This window comes from Myodes glareolus, chromosome 6, assembly GCF_982192425.1.
Source record: "Myodes glareolus chromosome 6, mMyoGla1.1, whole genome shotgun sequence".
Lineage (NCBI taxonomy): Eukaryota > Metazoa > Chordata > Mammalia > Rodentia > Cricetidae > Myodes > Myodes glareolus.
In genome coordinates, this window is record NC_142031.1 from 13,386,364 (window position 1) to 13,405,043 (window position 18,680).

The 18,680-nt window shown below is 54.1% G+C and overlaps 1 protein-coding gene across 2 annotated transcripts in view; it reads right to left on the reverse strand.

The window, feature by feature from the left end:
- Fam131c (family with sequence similarity 131 member C) overlaps positions 1–12,695 on the reverse strand; it is a 17,017-nt gene extending 4,322 nt beyond the window's left edge. The window contains exons 1-4 of one of the 2 annotated variants that reach the window (XM_087906945.1): positions 12,501–12,693; positions 2,945–3,063; positions 1,797–1,832; positions 1,456–1,549 (exon numbers count right to left, since the gene is read on the reverse strand). In XM_087906945.1, coding sequence (XP_087763071.1) covers positions 1,456–1,549; positions 1,797–1,832; positions 2,945–3,063; positions 12,501–12,522 — 271 coding nt within the window. In that variant the 5' untranslated portion in view covers positions 12,523–12,693. Of the gene's footprint in view, positions 1–1,455; positions 1,550–1,796; positions 1,833–2,944; positions 3,064–12,500 lie in introns of both variants that reach the window. The other variant, XM_087906946.1, reaches the window with a different exon arrangement.
- Positions 12,696–18,680: the final 5,985 nt, after the last annotated feature.

Consider the following 18,680-nt stretch of genomic DNA (forward strand, 5'->3'; position numbering starts at 1 on the left):
TGCGGTGGTGGGAAACAGGAGCCAGGCTGCTCCACAGGTGAGACGGGGTTGATGGCACAAAAGAGCTGGCATAACACCAGTACAATCAAGGGTGATGCACAGGGACAAGAGGCTGGCAGCCCCCACAGGGACCAGACTGGGGCTGGAGAGTCAAGGTGACAACTCTGTGTTTTCTACACAGCAGTGGAGAGCCCCAGCCAGACACGGACCAGGGGAGAGGGAAGTTTGGTATGTTATTTGGAAATAGCATCCTAATTGAAAGATTAAAGTTCAAGGGTGGAGATGGAAGGTAGGGAACAATTCAGGACCATTGCAGGGACCCAGCAAGAGGCAGGCCAGGACTAGACAGAAGGAGAAGGGCTTGGGGAGCGTAGGACCTGACCGGCTGAGTGTAGAAGGTGATGGAGAGGAAGTAGCAGGAACCGCTCATCATCGCTGATGGAGCCAGGGACAGATCTGGACATCCCCAGGGTCCCTAAAGCCGGGCAGACACAAGGCCCCGGGGAATGTGAGTTCCAAGGACAGATGAGAAGTCCACAGGAACGAGGGACCAGGGCATGGGAACGATGGCGATGAGAAGGAAGGGGAGACCTGCTCCCCCAAGTGGGGTGCTGGACTGCGGAGTTCTCTAGAGAGACGGTGTGTGTCTCAGATGCTTGGGGACAGGGCGAGGTGGGTGGCAGGTGTGGCAGGTGGAGGGAGCTGCAGAGACAGCGGCAGAGGGAGGCAGTGGGCCCTGTGGGACCCTGGAAGGACTGTGATGGGAGCCTGCAGTGTGAGGAGAAGCCGTAGGGGGCGCTGGTGGGCCAAGCGGTCTGGTGGTTGGCTGAGAGCCATTTGCAGCCAAGTACAACCATGTGGGTCTTCCACCCCACATGCGCGCCCTTCTCCTAGCCGCCTTGGCATGCTGCTCCTGGCTTCTTCCCCCGCCTGCTTCAGAAAAACTATCACAGCTTTGGTGCGGCCTCATGCCCTCAAGGCGACACAGCCCTCCTCACGGACAACTGAGGACTGAAGTCCAGACCTGTGGTCTTCAAGAGCCATTGATGCTTCAGGCGACCACACCGCAGGGCTCCCCGTGGGTGGAGGCAGGGAGAGAGCCACAACTATAACCAAGTCTTCACTGAGCAAAATCCTCAGCCTTCCCAGCTGCCTTCACACCCCAGGGGCCAGCCCAAGAGCAATTCCCCGGGGGCACAGGCCCCACCTCAGGCTCTGCTTCTAGGGAACGAGACCCAAGGTGACGTGGGAGACCACGCAGTCAGACACCCAAAAACTGCACCTCCCCACTCCCTCTGAGGCATCCCCAGGGCCAGAAAACCCAGCAAGCCAACTCCTGAGAGAGAAACCCAGCCTGCAATCTGGCAATTAGAAAATATTAACCCAGTGTGACTGTGACCGTTTGCCTTCCTCAGCACACGTCCGGGAGGGCTGGAGGGGACTCTGGGGACCTACCCACGAGGGATGAGGTGGCCAGGGCAGCCACACTGTAGTTGCTGGGGCAGGCTCTGGAGTCGGATATGTAGCCATTGGTGGTTTGGAAGCACCTCTGTAGAAAAAGAAGGGGTAGGAGGGAAGGGCAGTCAGCCAGAGGACATTGTCCCCCTGCCCCCTGCAGACCACTGTGGCCACCCACTCATCCTTAGGTAGCAGCCAGGGACAAGGTAGAGAAAGACAGGGAGATCCTATCCATTCCCTGGGCTGGCGGGACTGGGGGCCTGGGGTGGGCACAGCAGAGAAAGCAGGGACAGCGGCATCAGCTGGGCTGGTGGACTGCGGAGAGCAAGCACATTTACCTGCCATGGATCCCAACAGAAATCCATCTGCTTGTCCTGAAGCAAGAGGAGAAAGGGGACCAGTCAGGACTGGGGACACTGTGACGTGGCTAAGGCCTGAAGCCCCTGCAGGGTAGGGTGACTCCACCTGAGAAATCAAGGTCTACCTGCTGTCCCCTAGCACTCAAAGAAGTGGGACACAATGGCCTTAGAAGGAGAGGGTGATAGGTCCGGCCTAGACCAGAGTATACTTTCACTGTTCCTGATACCTGGAGACTAGGGAGTTCAAAATCAATGAACTAGCTGGTACGGTGGCTCACCCCTCAAATCCCAGCACCAGGGAAGCAGAGGCAGGAGGATCTCTGTGAGTTCCAGGACAGCTAGCACAACATAGTGAAACCCTGTCTCAAAAAACTGGAAAAACATCAAGAACAAAAAAAATCAAATAATCATAATAACATTAATGATGAAGCAAAAAATTAAAAAACAGCATCTTAAGGCTATAGAGATGGCTCAGTAGTTGAGAGCATTGTTATTTTTCCACAGGACATGGGTTCAGTTCCCAACACCCACAAGGCAGTTCACAACCATCTGTACCTCTAGTCTCAGGGGATCCACTGCCCTCTTCTGGCATCCACAGGTACTGCACACAAGTGGTGAACATAGACACATGAAGTCAAACACTCACACACGTAAATGAAAAATAAATAAATCTTAAACAAAATAACCTGGTAGGTTCAAGCCACATCCCTGGGCGAGTATGGAAATTATGCACTAGGACCCCTCACTACACCAGGATCCCTCGTTACGCCAGGACCCCTTGCTACACCTGCCTGATCTATGTGGAGAACCCCCCTACTTTTGCTCTTGAGTATCTGTTCCCAGTTGCTAAGTGGTCTGGACTGGCAGCAGAACCTGCCAGTTGACAGTTAATTTTGGTAGGAAGACCTTTGGGGTGGGATTGTGTTTTCTAAATAAGTCTGGCTCTGTTCCTGGTGCCCAGCCCAAGGCAGACCCTCATCCAGCTGAATGCCAAGCCCCTGGTGCCCCTACTGCTCAGGGAGAAACAAGGAAGAAAGGAATTGAGAATGACTTCTGCCTGCCTTAGGGACATAAAAGAGCAGCTGGAGCCAGGGCAGGCAGGAGGAGGGTGAGGAACGGCCAGTTACCTTGCCAGCATCATGGTCTGGAACAACGGCAGGCGGATGCTGGCTGGAGGTCAGATCCCGATTCAGGAGGTCTGTGCCCTGGGGCCTGGGGCAGTCTTTGTGGGCACTTGTGAGCAGATCTGGAAATAAAGATGGCAGGAGAAATTTAGGGGAAAAAAATCTACTTAGCCATAGTAATAAGGTAGTAATAGAAATGAGGGTTTGGACCAAAAATGAGGAGTCAAGCTACCCCTCTTTTATGTGTAAAGAAACTAGACAGCTGGGTGGTGGTGGCGCACATCTTTAACCCTAACATTTGGGAGGCAGAGGCAGGCACATCTCTGTGAGTATGAAGCCAGCCTGGTCTACAGAGCAAGTTTCAGGACAGCCAGGCTACACAGAGAGATCCTGTCTCAAAAAAACCAAGACTTCGGGCTGGAGAGATGGCTCAGTGGTTAAGAGAGCAGGCAATGCTCTTAACCTGAGTTCAATTCCCGGCAACCACATGGTGGCTCACAACCATCTGTAATGAGGTCTGGTGCCCTCATCTGTCCTGTAGGCATACATGCAGACAGAATATTGTATACATAATAAATAAATAAATATTTTTTAAAAAAACCAAGACTTCATCTCTAAGTTAATAAATGAAATCAATGGATAAGTGTAAAGCTTCTGATTCCCCCTTTTCTTCTTCCTCCATCTTTGAGACAGAGGCTTTCTATGTAGCCCAGGTTATCTTTGAACTTCCTGCCTCAGCCTGCCCAGCAGCTGGCACTTGTAGGTCTGTGCCAATGTGCCCGCTATTGTAATTATTTTTACTTTATAACTTTTTGAGACAGGGTCTCATCATGTAGCCCTGGCTTTCTATGTAGACCAGGCTGGCCTCAAACTCACAGAGACCCTCCTGCCTCTGCCTCCTGAATTCACCACCACTGCCAGCCCAGCCCTCGGGAGGCAGAGGCAGGAGGATCTCTGTGAGTTTGAGGTCAGTTTGGTCTACAGAGATAGTTCCAGAACAGCAAGGGCTACACAGAGAAACCCTGTCACAATGCTTGGCTATAAAGAAAAAAATTAATATTTTTTTTACTCTTTTGTAATAGCACTTAGATTAATATACAAACACATACTACAACTACACAAAGATATTTTCTTTTTACTTTGAGACTAGGCATTTGTGTGAGTGTGTGTGTGTGAGAGAGAGAGAGAGAGAGAGTGCATGTGTGTATGTGTGTGAGAGAGTGAGAGAGAGAACGTGTGTGTGTGTGTGTGTGTGTGTGTGTATGTATGTAGGCTAGAGGACAACCTTGGGAGATGTTTTTCAGTCACTATTAATTATCTATTTATTTATGTATGCATTTATTTGTTTATTTATCTATCTATTTATTTTTGAGGCAAGGGCTCTCATTAGACTGGAAATTGCCACATAGGCCTGGCCAGGCCAGGGATCCTCCAGCTGCCTCTGTGCCCAATGCTGGCACTGCATGTGCAGGCTACCATGCCTGGCCTCCTAATGTGGATTTGGGAATGAAATGTAGTCAGGTCCCCGACTGAATGATCTCTCCAGCCCCAACTTCATCTATCTGATGGGCCTCAGCAGCCTCAGCTCCTGCCACAAGGCCCAGCACACAGCAGGATCTCATTAGGGGCTCCAAAAGGGAGAAAAGCGAGGGGTTCAGACATCAACATAAGGACAAGCCATCGTTAGTGAGAACGCCAGATAAATCAAACACAGGGTTCTGTCTCCAGCCATATTCCGCTCCAGACCCCAATAGGTCAGGGCGGAAAGGGGTCCCAACAGAGGAAGTGCCACAGAGCTCACACCACAGGCACAGCCAGCCCAGCTGGAGGGAGGAGAGTGAGTACAAGCCTGAGTTCAAGGTGAAAGTTTCCAGCCAAATTACTTTCCGAAAGAGGCCAGAGGATCTGGGACCTGCCCCAAGGCTGGAACGCATGGGCCAAGGCAGGGAGCCTGGAACCCGGCTGTCTGGACATCATAGGAGAGGAAGGCAAGGTGACAGTCAATGTCCTCTCCTGCCCCCAAGTGACCCAGACATAAGGAGGGCAGGGCACAGAAGACAGCATGGGTTCTGAGAATGAGGGCTGCACCACGCGCTTGGACTCTACAGTCCCCAGCACAGCCTGCTGCGTTCCAGTCCGCTGTGTGACCCCAAGTCAGTGTTGCTTTTCTCTGGGCTCCAGTACCTCCCGTCTCCACAAAGGAGGGACTCAAAGGCGGGGCAGGGGGCCACATCTTTCAGCGGTCATGTAAGCCACTCATCAGGTTTATTTTTCATTCATTTGCTGCTTACATGGTTATCCATTTATCTGAATGATCTCCAGCTGGAGATCAAAACCGGGGCCTGATGCATGCTGGGAAGTGTTCTCCCACTGAACTACATTTATAACCTCAGCCTTCTTTTTACTGGGTCTATTTAAAAAATAACAAAATAAGTATTGAATAGAATAGAATGGAGATCTTCAGAACCAGAGGCAGCCTGAGATTCATTCAGTCTTGTGTCATGGAGCGTGTGTGTGTGTGTGTGTGTGTGTGTGTGTGTGTGTAAGAGAGAGAGAATTCGCACAGGTGAGAATTTTCTAGATATATACACTGGGTCAAAATGCAAAATGTATTTATTTCTTCCTACAGGTCTGCCTTAGTTACTTTTCTATTGCGATGCTGAGATACCACAACTAAGGCAGCTTGGCAGGCAGGTATGGCACGGTAACCATGGTTGAGAGCTCACATCCTGATCCACAAGTGCAAAGCAGAGAGAGCTAACTTTTGAGACAACAAAGCCCATCCCCAGGGACACACCTCCTCCAACAAGGTCACACCCCCGATCCTTCCCAAACAATTCCACTAACTAGGCACCAACGGTTCAAGTATATGGGGGCCATGCTCATTCACCACAGGGTCCAAAAATATCCATTTGAAAGCTCGGTCAGCAAGATGTCTCTGTGGTTTAAAGGTGTCTGATGCCAAGCCCACTAATCTGGGTTCCATCCCTGGGAGCCATTGGTGACAGGAGAGAACTGAGTCCCAGTTGGTCTGAGACCATCACACATGTAATATCATATGCACACTGCCACACACAAACACATAACAAACAAGCACACATAAAAAACAAAAACTTAGGGGCTGGAGAAATGGCCTAGTATTGAAGAGCACTGGCTGCTGCCCCAGAGGACCTGGGTTCGATTCCCAGCACACACATGGCAACTCACAGCTGTCAGTAACTCCCGTTCCCATAGATCTCATGTCCTTCCCTGGCCTCTATGGGCACTAGAAATATACATGATGCAGGCAAAACACATATGAAATAATTTTTTTCAAATTAATTTAAGTTTGTTTTTTTTTTTTAAAGTTTGAAAGCTGTGACTAGACATGGTGACTCATGCTTGTGATCCCAGCACTAGAGGCTGAGGCAGGAGGATCGGGAGTTGGAAGCCAATCTGGAATATATGTTCCAAGTCAGTCTAGAATACACAGCAACACACCGAGCACGCACACACATCCCATAGACACACCACACACACATACCACATACACACACAGAGACACACCACACACGCATACGCACTATAGACATACGCACACTATACACACATACCATACACACACATCATACACATACACACCACACGTGCACATGTGCGCGCACACACACCCCCTAAACAACAAAAAGTTAAGAGACACTTTGAGTGTTCTGGAGTTCTGCACGTCGTGCAAAGCCAGGGTCTGCCTAGCTACAGGGTGGTGCTGGGATGCTTCTGGACTCCCTGGGCACCCCTGAAGTTCTGAGCCTTCCAGCTGCAGAACAGGGAGTGACAAGGATGAGAAGGGGAGCCCAGGACAGCAGTGGCACCAGATATTTGCTGGGGTGGTGGTGGGGCTGGTAGAACCTGGCTCCAGCCCCTCCCCTGCCTGCCTGACTCCCATCCCATCTGGGACTCAGATTCCCCTACCAAAGTCTCCTTCCCCTGAAGACTTTATTCCCATGATGTCATGGGCTGGTTGCCATAGAGCAGCCCAGGGTGAAATCAGAGGCTGCTCTTAGCCCAGCAGGGACCTGGCCACATCATGGCCTTGGTGACTGGAAAAACACACTGCTGTGCAGGGTGGGGCAGAGGAAAGCCCAGCCGACCTCTAATGCCTGCCTGCTTTTTTGGGTGCCTCTCCCAAGGGAGTCGCGTGGTGACACCCCCTCTCTTTCACAGTGTACATCCCTTCTCCTTTCCTCTTGATGTCTGAGGCCCTTTCTTGGACCTGCTCCCTCACTCACCTCCTCAGGCTACAGGAGGGACAGTCCTCTTGTTGCCATGGCAACCTGAAGGCCATTTTGATCCTTCCAAGAAAGGGGCGTCATCGAGAGATCCCCCTCCATCCCTCTGCTTGGCAGAGATGTTTCCTGCCTTTTCTACCAAAGCTCCCCAATCAGAATGTCAGCTTAACCACCCAGACAGTTCTCCATAATGTCTAACCTAAACTCTTCACGCTGTGGCACTCCCGCTACCAGCCTGGGTGAACCTGACTAGCCCCACGCCTCCCCGCCCCCCAGACTCCTCTCATTTGCTCTGTCCGGAGCTTACAGTTACTCATTAGGGCCCCGTGTCCCAGCCCATTAGTCACTGTGGTTGCCACCTGCACCCGGAGTGTTTCTTAGGAGCGAGAGAATGCGCCTGCAGCCACTTGGGAGACAGCGCAGGCGGAGAGAAGAGGGCTCTTTCCCAGCTGCACTGAGAAGGCGAACAAGTGAGCAGCAGCCTGGGCGCAAAGCCCCTGGTGCCGCCTCCCTGGAAGCCAGCCTCCCCAAAGAGGCTCGGGCACCTGCAGCAAATGCATGCGCCAGGTGGTCCCTCCCACTGTGATTTATCAGCTGCCCTTGGCGCTGTACAGAAGCAGCCTTGAGCTTAGTCCTCTGGACCACAGCCATTTGTTCGCCATGTACACCCCACCTCTCACCCGTGTGTGCGGAGCGCTACGGCAGGAGGCTACCGCTGTGCCGGGACTCCCTCTGAGGAGCTGCTCGCTCTGTCCCATAGTTTGTCTTTCTGAACAGTGGGACTCCTGTGTCCTGTTCCTGGGCTGGTGTTTGCCCTGGGGACCCTCTGAACCCTACAGAGGGGACCAAAGACTGAATCATTGGCGTCTCTGCCTGGTGAGTCCCTGCCAGGAGAGCAGGCCCTTGGCAGAGGCCCATTCTCCAATGTCTTCCCGGACCACCTGGACCAGAATGGTCCCCTAATCCTCCGGTTTGCTGAGCTCAGAGGGATCCCTTTCCATCCCTAACCAAGGGCTTTCACTGACCCCAGCTCCTTCTCATTCACTCTGCCCTCCTGGGGCCCAGTCTACTCCAGTCGCACCAAGGCCAGGCACACTGCAAGGTTGGCCTGAGCTGACGAGATGACTCTCTTGGGGGAGAAGCCTGACCTGAGAGGATACATTGCCTGTTTATTCAGCATGCGCTCCAGGTCAGGCACCATGGTGACTCCTCACCTAGGATTTCGCTTTGAACCTTGCAAAGTGGGTAGCAGGGTGCCCACCTGACAGATGAGAAAATTAAGCCTCGGAGAGTCTGCATGGCATATCCAAGGCACCAGGTAGTGAGTGGCAAGGACGAGGTGCAGACCTAGGGGCAGTATGGGCAGTGCTGATCTCCAGAAAGAGAGCTTCAGTCATTATTTTCTGTGGTGTGTGTGTGTGTGTGTGTGTGTGTGCACTGCTGTCCCCCACTAGACTTCTTTAAACACAAAACTCTGTCCGTCCTCTCAGACTGAACTTCATTGACTCTTTCCTAATTCTCCCACAGAGCTCACTGCAGTGTTGCTCCCAGCAGGGGCTCTGGCAGGGCCCCCACAGGACCTCAGCCTTCTAGACATAATCAGACATTTGCTTCTTCAGAAGGAAGTCCTCATTGGCTAATATCTGCTTTCATAAGAACCAACAAACACACTGGACACTAGGACCCCCAGGGTATGCCAGGAGGCTGGCTGACTAGCTGGAGGAAGGGCCTGTGATGGGAGGGGCAGATAGAGAAGCTGTGGAGCCAGGAGGCATAGGGGGACACAGGGGACCCCCGAGATAGAGAGGGGTAGATACTGACACCCTGTGCGTCCCACACTGTCTGCCCCTGATGGTGCCAGGAAAACCTAACCAGACATGAGGCCTCTGAGCCATCGCAGAAATTGGTTCTGGACTGCTGCTGGCCATGTGCCAACAGCTTTGGGGGAGAGCAAGGAGTCTGAAAAAAAAAAATCAAAGGGCAGGGGCTCCTTGCTCAGCACTGGGGCCCATAGACCTGAGTCATAGATGTGTGAATCGGCCTCTCCGTGCCCCCAGGTGGGTGACCTGAGTGAGGTCTCGCTCCACTCTGAACCCACTTCCCTCCCAGGTTCAAGGAGAACTAACTGGGTCAGGAGAGCCAAGATCTGGCTCGGCGTGGCTCAGGATAAGCATCCAAAGAGTTGGCCGCTTAAAAAAGATGAACCAGCCAGGGTGGTGTCTCATGCTTTTAATCCCAGTACTTGGGAGGCAGAGGGAGGCGGTGAGTTCCTGGCCAGCCTGGGCTACAAGAGAGTTTCAAGACAGCCAGGACTGTTACACAGAGAAACCCTGTCTCGAAAAACAAACAAACAAAAAAATAGATGAACCTGAGACTTTGATTGTAGCTCAGTTGGTGGAGTGCTGGCTGAGCATGCATGAAATCCTGGGTTCAATCCCATGAGGCATGGTGGTTCATGCCTATAATCCTAGCATTTAGGAGGTAGGGGCAAGAAGGATCCGAAGTTCAAGGTCATCCTCATAGCCAGCAAGTTCAAGGTTCAAGGTTAGTCAGGGCTAGAGATCCTATCTAAACAAACAAACAAAAAGACAAACAGGGCAAACTCAAACAGGAAATTCTAGCTTTTGGGAGCTGGAAGCAGGAGGATGACCTTGAGTTTGGTGTCAGCCAAGACTACGGAACAAGAGCCTGTCTCAAAGATAAATAAGTAAATAAAAGTTGAGGAAATAGAAATAGACAAGGAACACAACGCTCTGAGATGCAGTATGTGTAGCCAGTATCCCCCTGCCCTCAACACAAATGCCTGGCACCTACTGCTTCCTCGGAGGCACCAAGATTGGTCCGGAGCAATTGTCTGCAGCAAAGCTGATACACCAGCTCTGTGCGAGAAACGGCTATTGAGTGTTGACGGCGACTGGACCGTGGGGAGAGGGTCTTTGCACTGAGACCCTCTCCCGCCCAATCCTATACTCCCACATAGTTACGACTCCCACTCAACCACTCAACTTGAGACCACACCGTTGGGGACAGTGGAGCAGGAACTGCAGGCTGGAGACTCCTGACCCCCAAGCCCAGCGGCAGAAACTAACTTCTGGGTAGGGTGGATCTCTCAGGTCTGGTGTAGCCTGGACCTGGAGTAGGGGGAACTGGGTAGCCCCAGCTGGTTGCAGGCTCCAGGCTCGGTGAGACATCGAAGTTCATGACCCCTGACCTCCACTTCAGGCTCTGAACATGGCCCATGCAAACCCTTGGCAAGCGGCGACAGTGATCAACAACTGGCCCAGGTGTGCAGAGGTAGGGACTCAGGAGCCCAGCAAAACCTGAGGTGATATCACCACAAGGTCGAGGGTACTGAGGCTGAGGCTGAGGACCTGCCCCCGGAGTAAGAGAATCTGCAGCCCTGCCTCTATTGACTCCCGGTTTATGGCCCTGGGAACTCACTCTGTAGACCAGGCTGGCCTCAAACTCACAGAGATCCACCTGCCTCTGCCTCCCGAGTGCTGGGATTAAAGGCGCACGCCACCACCGCCCGGCTCATACCTCTCACTTCTAAGTTGCTGGAGTGCATGTTGAGACTGTCAGGCTCTGTCCTCTCAGGGTGGGGAGAGGGTTAGAAAATGCAGCCTGGTCTGGGGGTGGCACTCAGGAGGCAAGGGTCTCTCAGTCAGTGTGACCTCAACTGCCCTGGCAGAGGAGTCGTGGAGGGAGCATGGGAGATAGAGGACCCAGGTCTCAGCCTCACAGTGTGACCTTGGCAGGCACCCCCGCTGTCTAGTCTCTATCCTGTACTCTGTGGACCCTGGGCTCACCGGACAGTGCACTCAGGGCTGGGACCCCACAGCTGGGAGCGAAAGGATGGAGAAGGAACCTAGTCACTAAGGAGACATCCAGATACCTAACCCCTGGAATTGCCTCCAAGGGTGACTGCCCAGAGTCTCTAGGGTTTCTGGGAACAGCTCAGACCCTGAGAGCCTGGAGCCAGACCTTTCCTCACTCTCTGCTTCACAGGCCAGGTGTATCTGGGCTCGTTGGGTCTCACGGGACCACACTGCCTCTAACACAGTGACTGACACCCAGTAGGTAGCCATGTGGCCTTCAATCAGCTTGAATCAACTTCATACAGGACCCCACTGCTGACACTCTTCCTTGAACTCGGAGCAGAACTCCCACAGAGTCCAGAGGATGGATTTTTCGACATTTCCCAGACCAAGATCCCCTCTAGGTCTGCCCAGCCCCACTCCAAGGCCAGCTGATCCTTCTCTGCCTGAAGAGGCCAGGGGAATCTTCAAAGACCTTGGGTAAGGAGCCCTGGTCCCTACGCTCTTACTCCCAGCCCAACCCTGCTCCCACGGAGGGTAAGAGTCCTAGGGGGGTGGGGCCAATGACCCAACCTTTTTTTTGGGGGGGGGCTGTTGTTTTGACACAAAGTCTCATATAGCCCAGATTGTCCATGAACTGTCGATGTTGTGAATGCTGGCCTTGAACTCTTGATCTTACACCTCCTGAGTGCTGAGATTACAGGCATGCCCTGACACTTCCCAAACTCTTTTCTAAAATATTATTCCAAAGACAGATACGCCCATCCCCCAGCCTCCATGAAAGACCCTACAGCCCCCATTCACAGTCAGGTGCCCCACCCCTTCCAGATGAGGGCGAGTCACTCCCATTTCCTGGAATCACCTTGGGGATGACCAAGGTGCCAGGTCAGAGACAAAGGCCCAGGGGTTACTGGGAACATCAGCTGTCCTCTGTCCTCTCCTGTCCCCTGAGCAGGGATGGGGGTGGGGATGGAGTTAGGGATGAGGGTGGAGTAAAGCCAACCTCGATAACCTGTTCATCCCTGCTGACCCCTTCCTGCCAGGGGGTTTCTAGGGTTGAAGACCGGGGCACCGGGAGGGAAAGGGACCCCGGGCTAGAAAGGCCTACGATTTGGGAGCAGGAGCGAGGTCTGCTTGTCTTCCTGGAGCTCAGTGGCCCATAAGAGGACCAGAAAGAACCGGAAGCCATCCTTCCCTCCCAGGCACACTGCGGGAGGCGTGTGGCTGCAGCGAAGAAAGCAAGGCACCGGGACCTTGCTTCATGCCACCTGCCGGGTGCCGAGTGGGGCGTGGGGTACTGAGACCTCCGCCGGCTCTGCAAACTGCCCGCTCTCCTCCGGAGCCCTGTCCCAATGGAGCACCGCGTCCCCTGGGGTGCGGCTGGTCCGTGAAGGGCGGACACCCACCCTGGGCTTCCCCAGGGCCGTGCGCTGGTGCCCCCGCCCCTCGCCGCGTCCCGGGCCGCAGGGTCCTCACCTCGCGACACGCAGGATCCCATCACGGGGCGGCGGGGCCGGGCCACTGCGCCCGGGGTGCGGCGGGCGGCCGCGCGCTCATGTCTCCGCGGGCCGGGGCTGCTCGGCTCGGCCTCCGCTAGCGCCTGGGTCGTCGTCCCCGCTGCCGCGTCCCGATCGCCTAGCGCCGCGCCCGCAGCTGCCAGGATCGGGAGACGCCGCGGCGGGCGGGGGAGACCCGGGGAGCGCAGAGGGCGGAGGGCGGTGCTGGAGTGCGCCCCGCCCCCTTCGTGCCCGTGCACCTGTTGTCGCAGCCCGGGGTAACCTGGACTCAGCCTTGTGAGAAAAGACTTTGAGCCTCAGTTCTGAGTAGCACCTGCTGTCTGGAGTTCAAGGTCAGGGAAGGGGGCTGGGAGGGGGGAATTCTGCAAGGAGGAGTCTCATCCTACTGAGCACACTGAGAAGGGTCAAGACTTTAGTTAGTGTGTGTGTGTGTGTGTGTGTGTGTGTGTGCATGTTCCACAGCACGAGTATGGAGTTCAAATGACACTTGGAGGAGTCTATTTCCTTCCACTATGTGGGTCCCAGGGATCAAACTCCGGTAGTCAGACTTCCTGGACTGTGCCTTTAACTGCTGAGCCATTTCCCTAGCCCCCAGGTCAGCGGTTGTTGACAGTCACCTGCTTGCTCCTAGGAGGATGCTGGCCCAGGGTGAGAGTTCTGAGAGAGGGCCAGGACACACTAGTGGCCTCCTGGCTGGATAGAGGTCTCATGCAGGGAGACCAGACTACCTCCCAGGGCTCCGGTAGGGCGAGGACACTTAGGGACAAGTCTTTTGCTCCACCCGGGGAGTTGTGTCACAGAGCAGCAGTGACGCCATTAATTGCTGGCACTCACACACCCTCCTGCATGCGTGGTCTCCACGTCTCACACATACACTCTTGTGTGCATTTGCACATGCTCATTCAGGATCCCAGAGTGGCCGGACTCTCCTTGGCAACCTTGCCAGGCTCACAGTACCCCATGTGTGAGGCAAATTTCATCACACTCCATCCATGGGCATTCCTGTTCCCAGGAAGAGGAGTCATTGGGTTTGTTTACCAGACATGTGTCCCTAGAGACAGGCGTGAGGGATGAATATGGCTTTAGGGATGAATAAAGCAAGGGCCTGGGTTGGGACGGAAGGCCCTGTGCAGAGCAGAAGCCAAGCCTGGTGAGGCTGCCCACGACCTGGCAGTTGAGTTCTTGAGGGAAGTCAGAGTACAGATGGCTCTGTGCTAGCCCTAGGGCTGTCAGACATAGGTGTAAATGGAGACTCATATAAAACGTGTTACTTAAACACACACTTGAGTCTGCAAGGAACATAGGTGGTCATCACTGCTACTTACACAACGCAGAACAAGAGCATTTACCAGACATGGGGCATAACAGCTAGCCCCGAGATGGTTGGATTTACAGTGCACGTGCCTGGGAGTAGGGATGATGTCACTTCTATCTATAAGGCCAGCACTTGGGAGGTAGAATCAGGAGGATCAGAAGTTCAAGGTCATCCTCGGTTACCTAATGAGTTCAAGGTCAGCCTCGGTTACCTAGTGAGTTCAAGGTCAGCCTGGGCTACATGGGACCCTGCCTCCGAAAAGAAAAGGATAAGAAAATAAAGCGTACGGGAGGTTGTGCATGGGTTATGAGGCAACACTGTACCATTCTACCAAGGGGCTGGAGCCCCTGGTGATGGATCCCTCGAGGACCTCAAGGGTTGGCATGACGACAGCAACACAGATTACTGCAGCCTCCTACATCCATGGAGAGTACTGAAGCCACTACTTGTGTGAAGCACCAACTACACGCGAGTGTGAGCAACATTTGAGCCGCCGTCCTCCAGCGGGTGCAGGGCTGCTCAGAGCCTGGTACTCTGCCCTCCAAGCCTAGCCCTGCAGAGGTGGCTGCCAATGGACCATTCTTTATTATAAGGACGCCCGGGTGGCTCACTCAGCGTGAGGGGCGCTCCTGCCCCTGTGTGGAGGAGGAAAGACAGACCTGCCTGTGGCCGAGCTCTGGTCCTGTCCCGCGTCTGCGGCCTGGCACTGAGCAGGCAGATGTGCCTGCCCTTTCTATCATCGCTCTCAAGAACAAGTGGATGTGGCTTGGAGGCAGGGCTCTGACTCACCATGACGTAAGGGCAGGAGCTGGTCACAGCAGCTGATGCTTCAGCTGGCAACATAACAGTTCGGGGACTGGGGTGGGGCGGGCGGAAGAGGACCCCTGAAGAGAGGATAGAGAGGGCGGCTCACAGAGCAGGGCGTGCCTGGGATGGAGAGGGGTGGATGGGGTCAGCAGAAGGTCTAGGGTCCCTGCCTGGCTGACTCAGAGACACAGGTGGGGTGGGATGGATGCTTCCGCCTGCCCCATGTGTTTACAATGATTCTCTTCCTGCTGATTCAATCTTGTCGCCGTACATTCTGGTGTTCAGATCAGGGCAGGGGTTTGCTTAAGGTTGCACAACTTACTGAGAGCAGGACAGGGACCAGAACATAGGTCTCCTGATGGACACCCCAGCACTGGTACCACCCTGAGACTGGGCCATCCTAGGGGGGAGGCAGGTGGCTCTTCCTTGCATGTCCACATTCACCTTCCCAGTCCTTGGAATTCTGCTGAAGCAAACAATAAGCAATGTCCAGACAGCTCCAAGATGTGTGGCTTGTCCTCCCTGGGATGGCCTGTCCTTTCCCAACTCACCCCACAGCCCATCTGCCCTGTGACCTTCTACTGCCCACCTCGGGTGCCCTCCTGCCACACCCACTCATGGGCAGACAGTGCTAGGGTACCTCCTTCACCCCTCAGGTCCTGCTCCCCTGGCATGATCTTGAAGACCCAGGCAGAGCCCCCTCCCACGGCTGTCCATCAATAATCAGACATCTGCAGGCAAGAGAGCCAGCCCGCCCTGCTGTGGGCACTGAAGCATGGAGAAGGACGGGGCAGGGCTGAGCGGGAGGCAGACTAATCTGCGGGAGCCACTACAGTGATGAATCAGACCAGTGCTCGCCTGGTCCCGGGGTCAGCAGGGACACTGTGGAGAGAGCCATGTGTGAGAGGAGCTCAGGGTCAGAGTGGGTCAGCAGAGCCTGGGAAAGGAGAGCTCCTGTCGAGGGCCAGGGGGACCTGGGGACAGCTTCAAGTTTATGGTGACCCTGAAAACAGGTTTTTGAAGGTTGGCTAGAGTGTTGGCAGCTAGAACTGGTGGAAGGCTCTCTGTACACAGAGGTTTGAAAACAGGGATGCTTGGGGACACTTGGGGCACATGTGACATCTGGAGAGTAGAAGCAGAGGTGGGGGGATGTGCCCTCTGAATATAGAGGGCCCTCTATTGAGCAAAACAGCAGCGATCTTCGTCAGAAGAGGCCATTGGCTACTGATTGCTGCTGCTGTCGTCTCAGAAAGGAGGATGGGAAGGTCACTGGGCCCTCGCTGGGATTTCAGACACGCTTCTCAGCCACCCGAATGCAGTTCTGCCCTCAGGAGCTGCTAGAATATACAGGCTAGGGAAAGTGGATCAAACGGGGTTTCGTTTATATGGCGATGCAGAGGCCATCATCCATGCAAGGTGAAGTAGCTGTTGGGTGCAGCTGCTTTGGGGTCCCACCAGGTTCCTGAGAGAAACTTCCTCACCCACCACCCACACTCTGTAAGTGAGCCAGGCAAATTCACTGTCTCCCCTGGGTAAACTGTGGTGGAATTGCCCTTGGGTTTGTCATTGAGACCTTGCGAGGAGTCTCTCCAAGAAAGGCAAATCTTGACAGCAGAAAGAGCAGCAGAGATCCTGGCAGACCTGCGTGGGCATCCTGTGGATGGAAGAACCCTTAGTAGGTGCTCAGTTAATAGGTGGTGACTGAACCTGAAAAGGTGAGGTTTGTCCAAGGTCCCACATTCAGAAGATCTATCGGGACCAAGACCCAGTCAGCTTGCTCCTCACCAGCAGGTACCTCCTGATGCATCCGGCAAGGGAGACATCAGTGTAGAAGCCCCTGCGTACTGGAGACTACAATATCCGTGGGGGAAGTTGGAGTCAATGCTTCTCCAGCAGCGAGCAGGGTGCACGTGGGACCTCTGTCAGCACACGGTAGATAGGAGCTCTTGAGAAGGAGAAAGGCTTGGCCTGGTCTGGTTTGGGCCCCAGAAGGCACATCCTGGGAGAGATGAGGATGGGGGCTTCCAGCTGAACTCTCAGATGGGAAGTCTCCCTGATCCCCAGACAACAGATGGACTAGAGAGAGAAAAGAGAGAGAAAGTGAGACGGCATACACTCTCAGTTTGATCGGGGAGGCAGTCCTAGGGGAGCTCAGTCCGATGGAGGCAATGACTGCCACTGACTGTACAGGGCCCTGGGACACAGGGAGGCCTCCAGGAGTAAAGAGAACTATGGAGTAAAGAGGTGTATTGTTTGTCTCTCAAATGCCTAGTGTAGGTGTGGCCCATGATGACTTCTTCGGGACAGGATCCCTTTCTCAGGGTCCAGGGGGTTGGTGATGTTGATGTAACACTGGTTCTGATGATTTCTGCAGGCAGAGGAACCCCCCCCCCCCCCCCCCCCCCCCCCCCCGGCCAGAACCAAGGCCTAGATGATACCAAGGTTCTTGACTTGTACAAGTCATACAGCAAGTGACCGCCAGGGGGCAGTCTGAGACGGCATCATTCTAAATAGCTTTCGCGTTCCTTTTCCGCGCTGGGCCCATGGACACAGAAAGCACCACGCTGGCAACTCTGACCCAGCCAGGGCTCAACGTTGTGCACACACTGCAACCTGAACTTGGTGCCTGGTGAGGGGGAGGGGCTGGAGCATTGTCCCCGTTCTCACCACTGGGCCCCGAGGTTTGCCATGGAGTTGTGTCTGTTCCAGGACTGTGCCACCTCTCCTGAGCCTCAACTACAAGGTTGCATCCACCCTGAAGGACCTCTCCATGTAGACCACAATCCCTTAGTCTGAGATCTTCATGGTCCTGAGCCCAGTGTACAGATGTGGAGACTGAGAGTCAAGAAAAGGACTAGAGCTAGGTAGAAGAGCTAGGACTTGAACCCACAGTCATAGGCCCTTCTGATCCAGGACACTCACGGGGTGATGGCTAAGTGCTAAACATTTGGAGACACACTTGGCTTGAGAGCCCCAGGGGTCTTTCTGAGGAGACAGGGAAAGTAACAGTCTAGACAGAGTCAGGTGACCGAGTCTTCCTCAGACACCCACGTGGGCTAAGTGTAACAAGAGTTCCCAGTCGGACAGGAGAGGGGCGGTAGAACCCTCAGGGAGCCCCCAGTCTGATGGAAGAAACATGGCAGACTGTGCTGAGACCCTGTCCTGAGTACTGGGGACATTGGCACCGGGCTACCCAGCCTAGAAGCTCACAGGCGTAGTGACACCTAGTCGTGAGGATGGCCCTTCAAATTGAGGAGCCCATTAGTAATGTCCACTACTCCATGGGCAGTGGTGGCACACACCTTCAACCCAGCACTCGGGAAGCAGAGGCAGGTGGATCTCTGTGAGTTCAAGGCCAGACTGGTCTACAGAGCGAGTTCCAGGACAGCCGGGGCTACACAGGGAAACCCTGTCTTGAAAAATGAAAAGAAAAGAAAAGAAAAGAAGAGAAGAGAAGAGAAGAGAAGAGAAGAGAAAAGAAAAGAAAAGAAAAGAAAAGAACACCACCATTAAGCTACACCCAGCCCAGCTCCCCTTTGTCATGGCACCTAGGGTGATTCCAAACCTGGAAGCTCCTGGGTCCTCTGGGACCAGCGTTGCCCTCGCTATTCCTGCCTCTGGGTATTTGCACAGCTGTGCATTCCCCCTCTGTCAGGCCACGCCACACACGCCTGTCCTTTGGGTCCTGCCCATCCTGCTCCCTCACCTTCCTCTCTATTCTTCAGTCTTCCTATAAGACGCTCACCACCCACACAGCAAAGAGCACACAGGCACAAGCTGGCAGTCTTGGAGGTTGAGGCTGGCGTTAGCAAACTATGGCACGCACCCTGCTTCTGCAAACGAAACTTTATTTAAACACATGCGTGCTTATTCATTCACCCGTTTTCTTTAGCTGTCTGCTTTCTCACAGGGGAGGGTGCGGCAGCCACGGTGTGACCCTCAAAGCTGAGAATGGAAATGTCTGCCAGTATCTGGTCAAGACTGGCTGAGGGGGCAGATAGCAAATCACTGGGATAG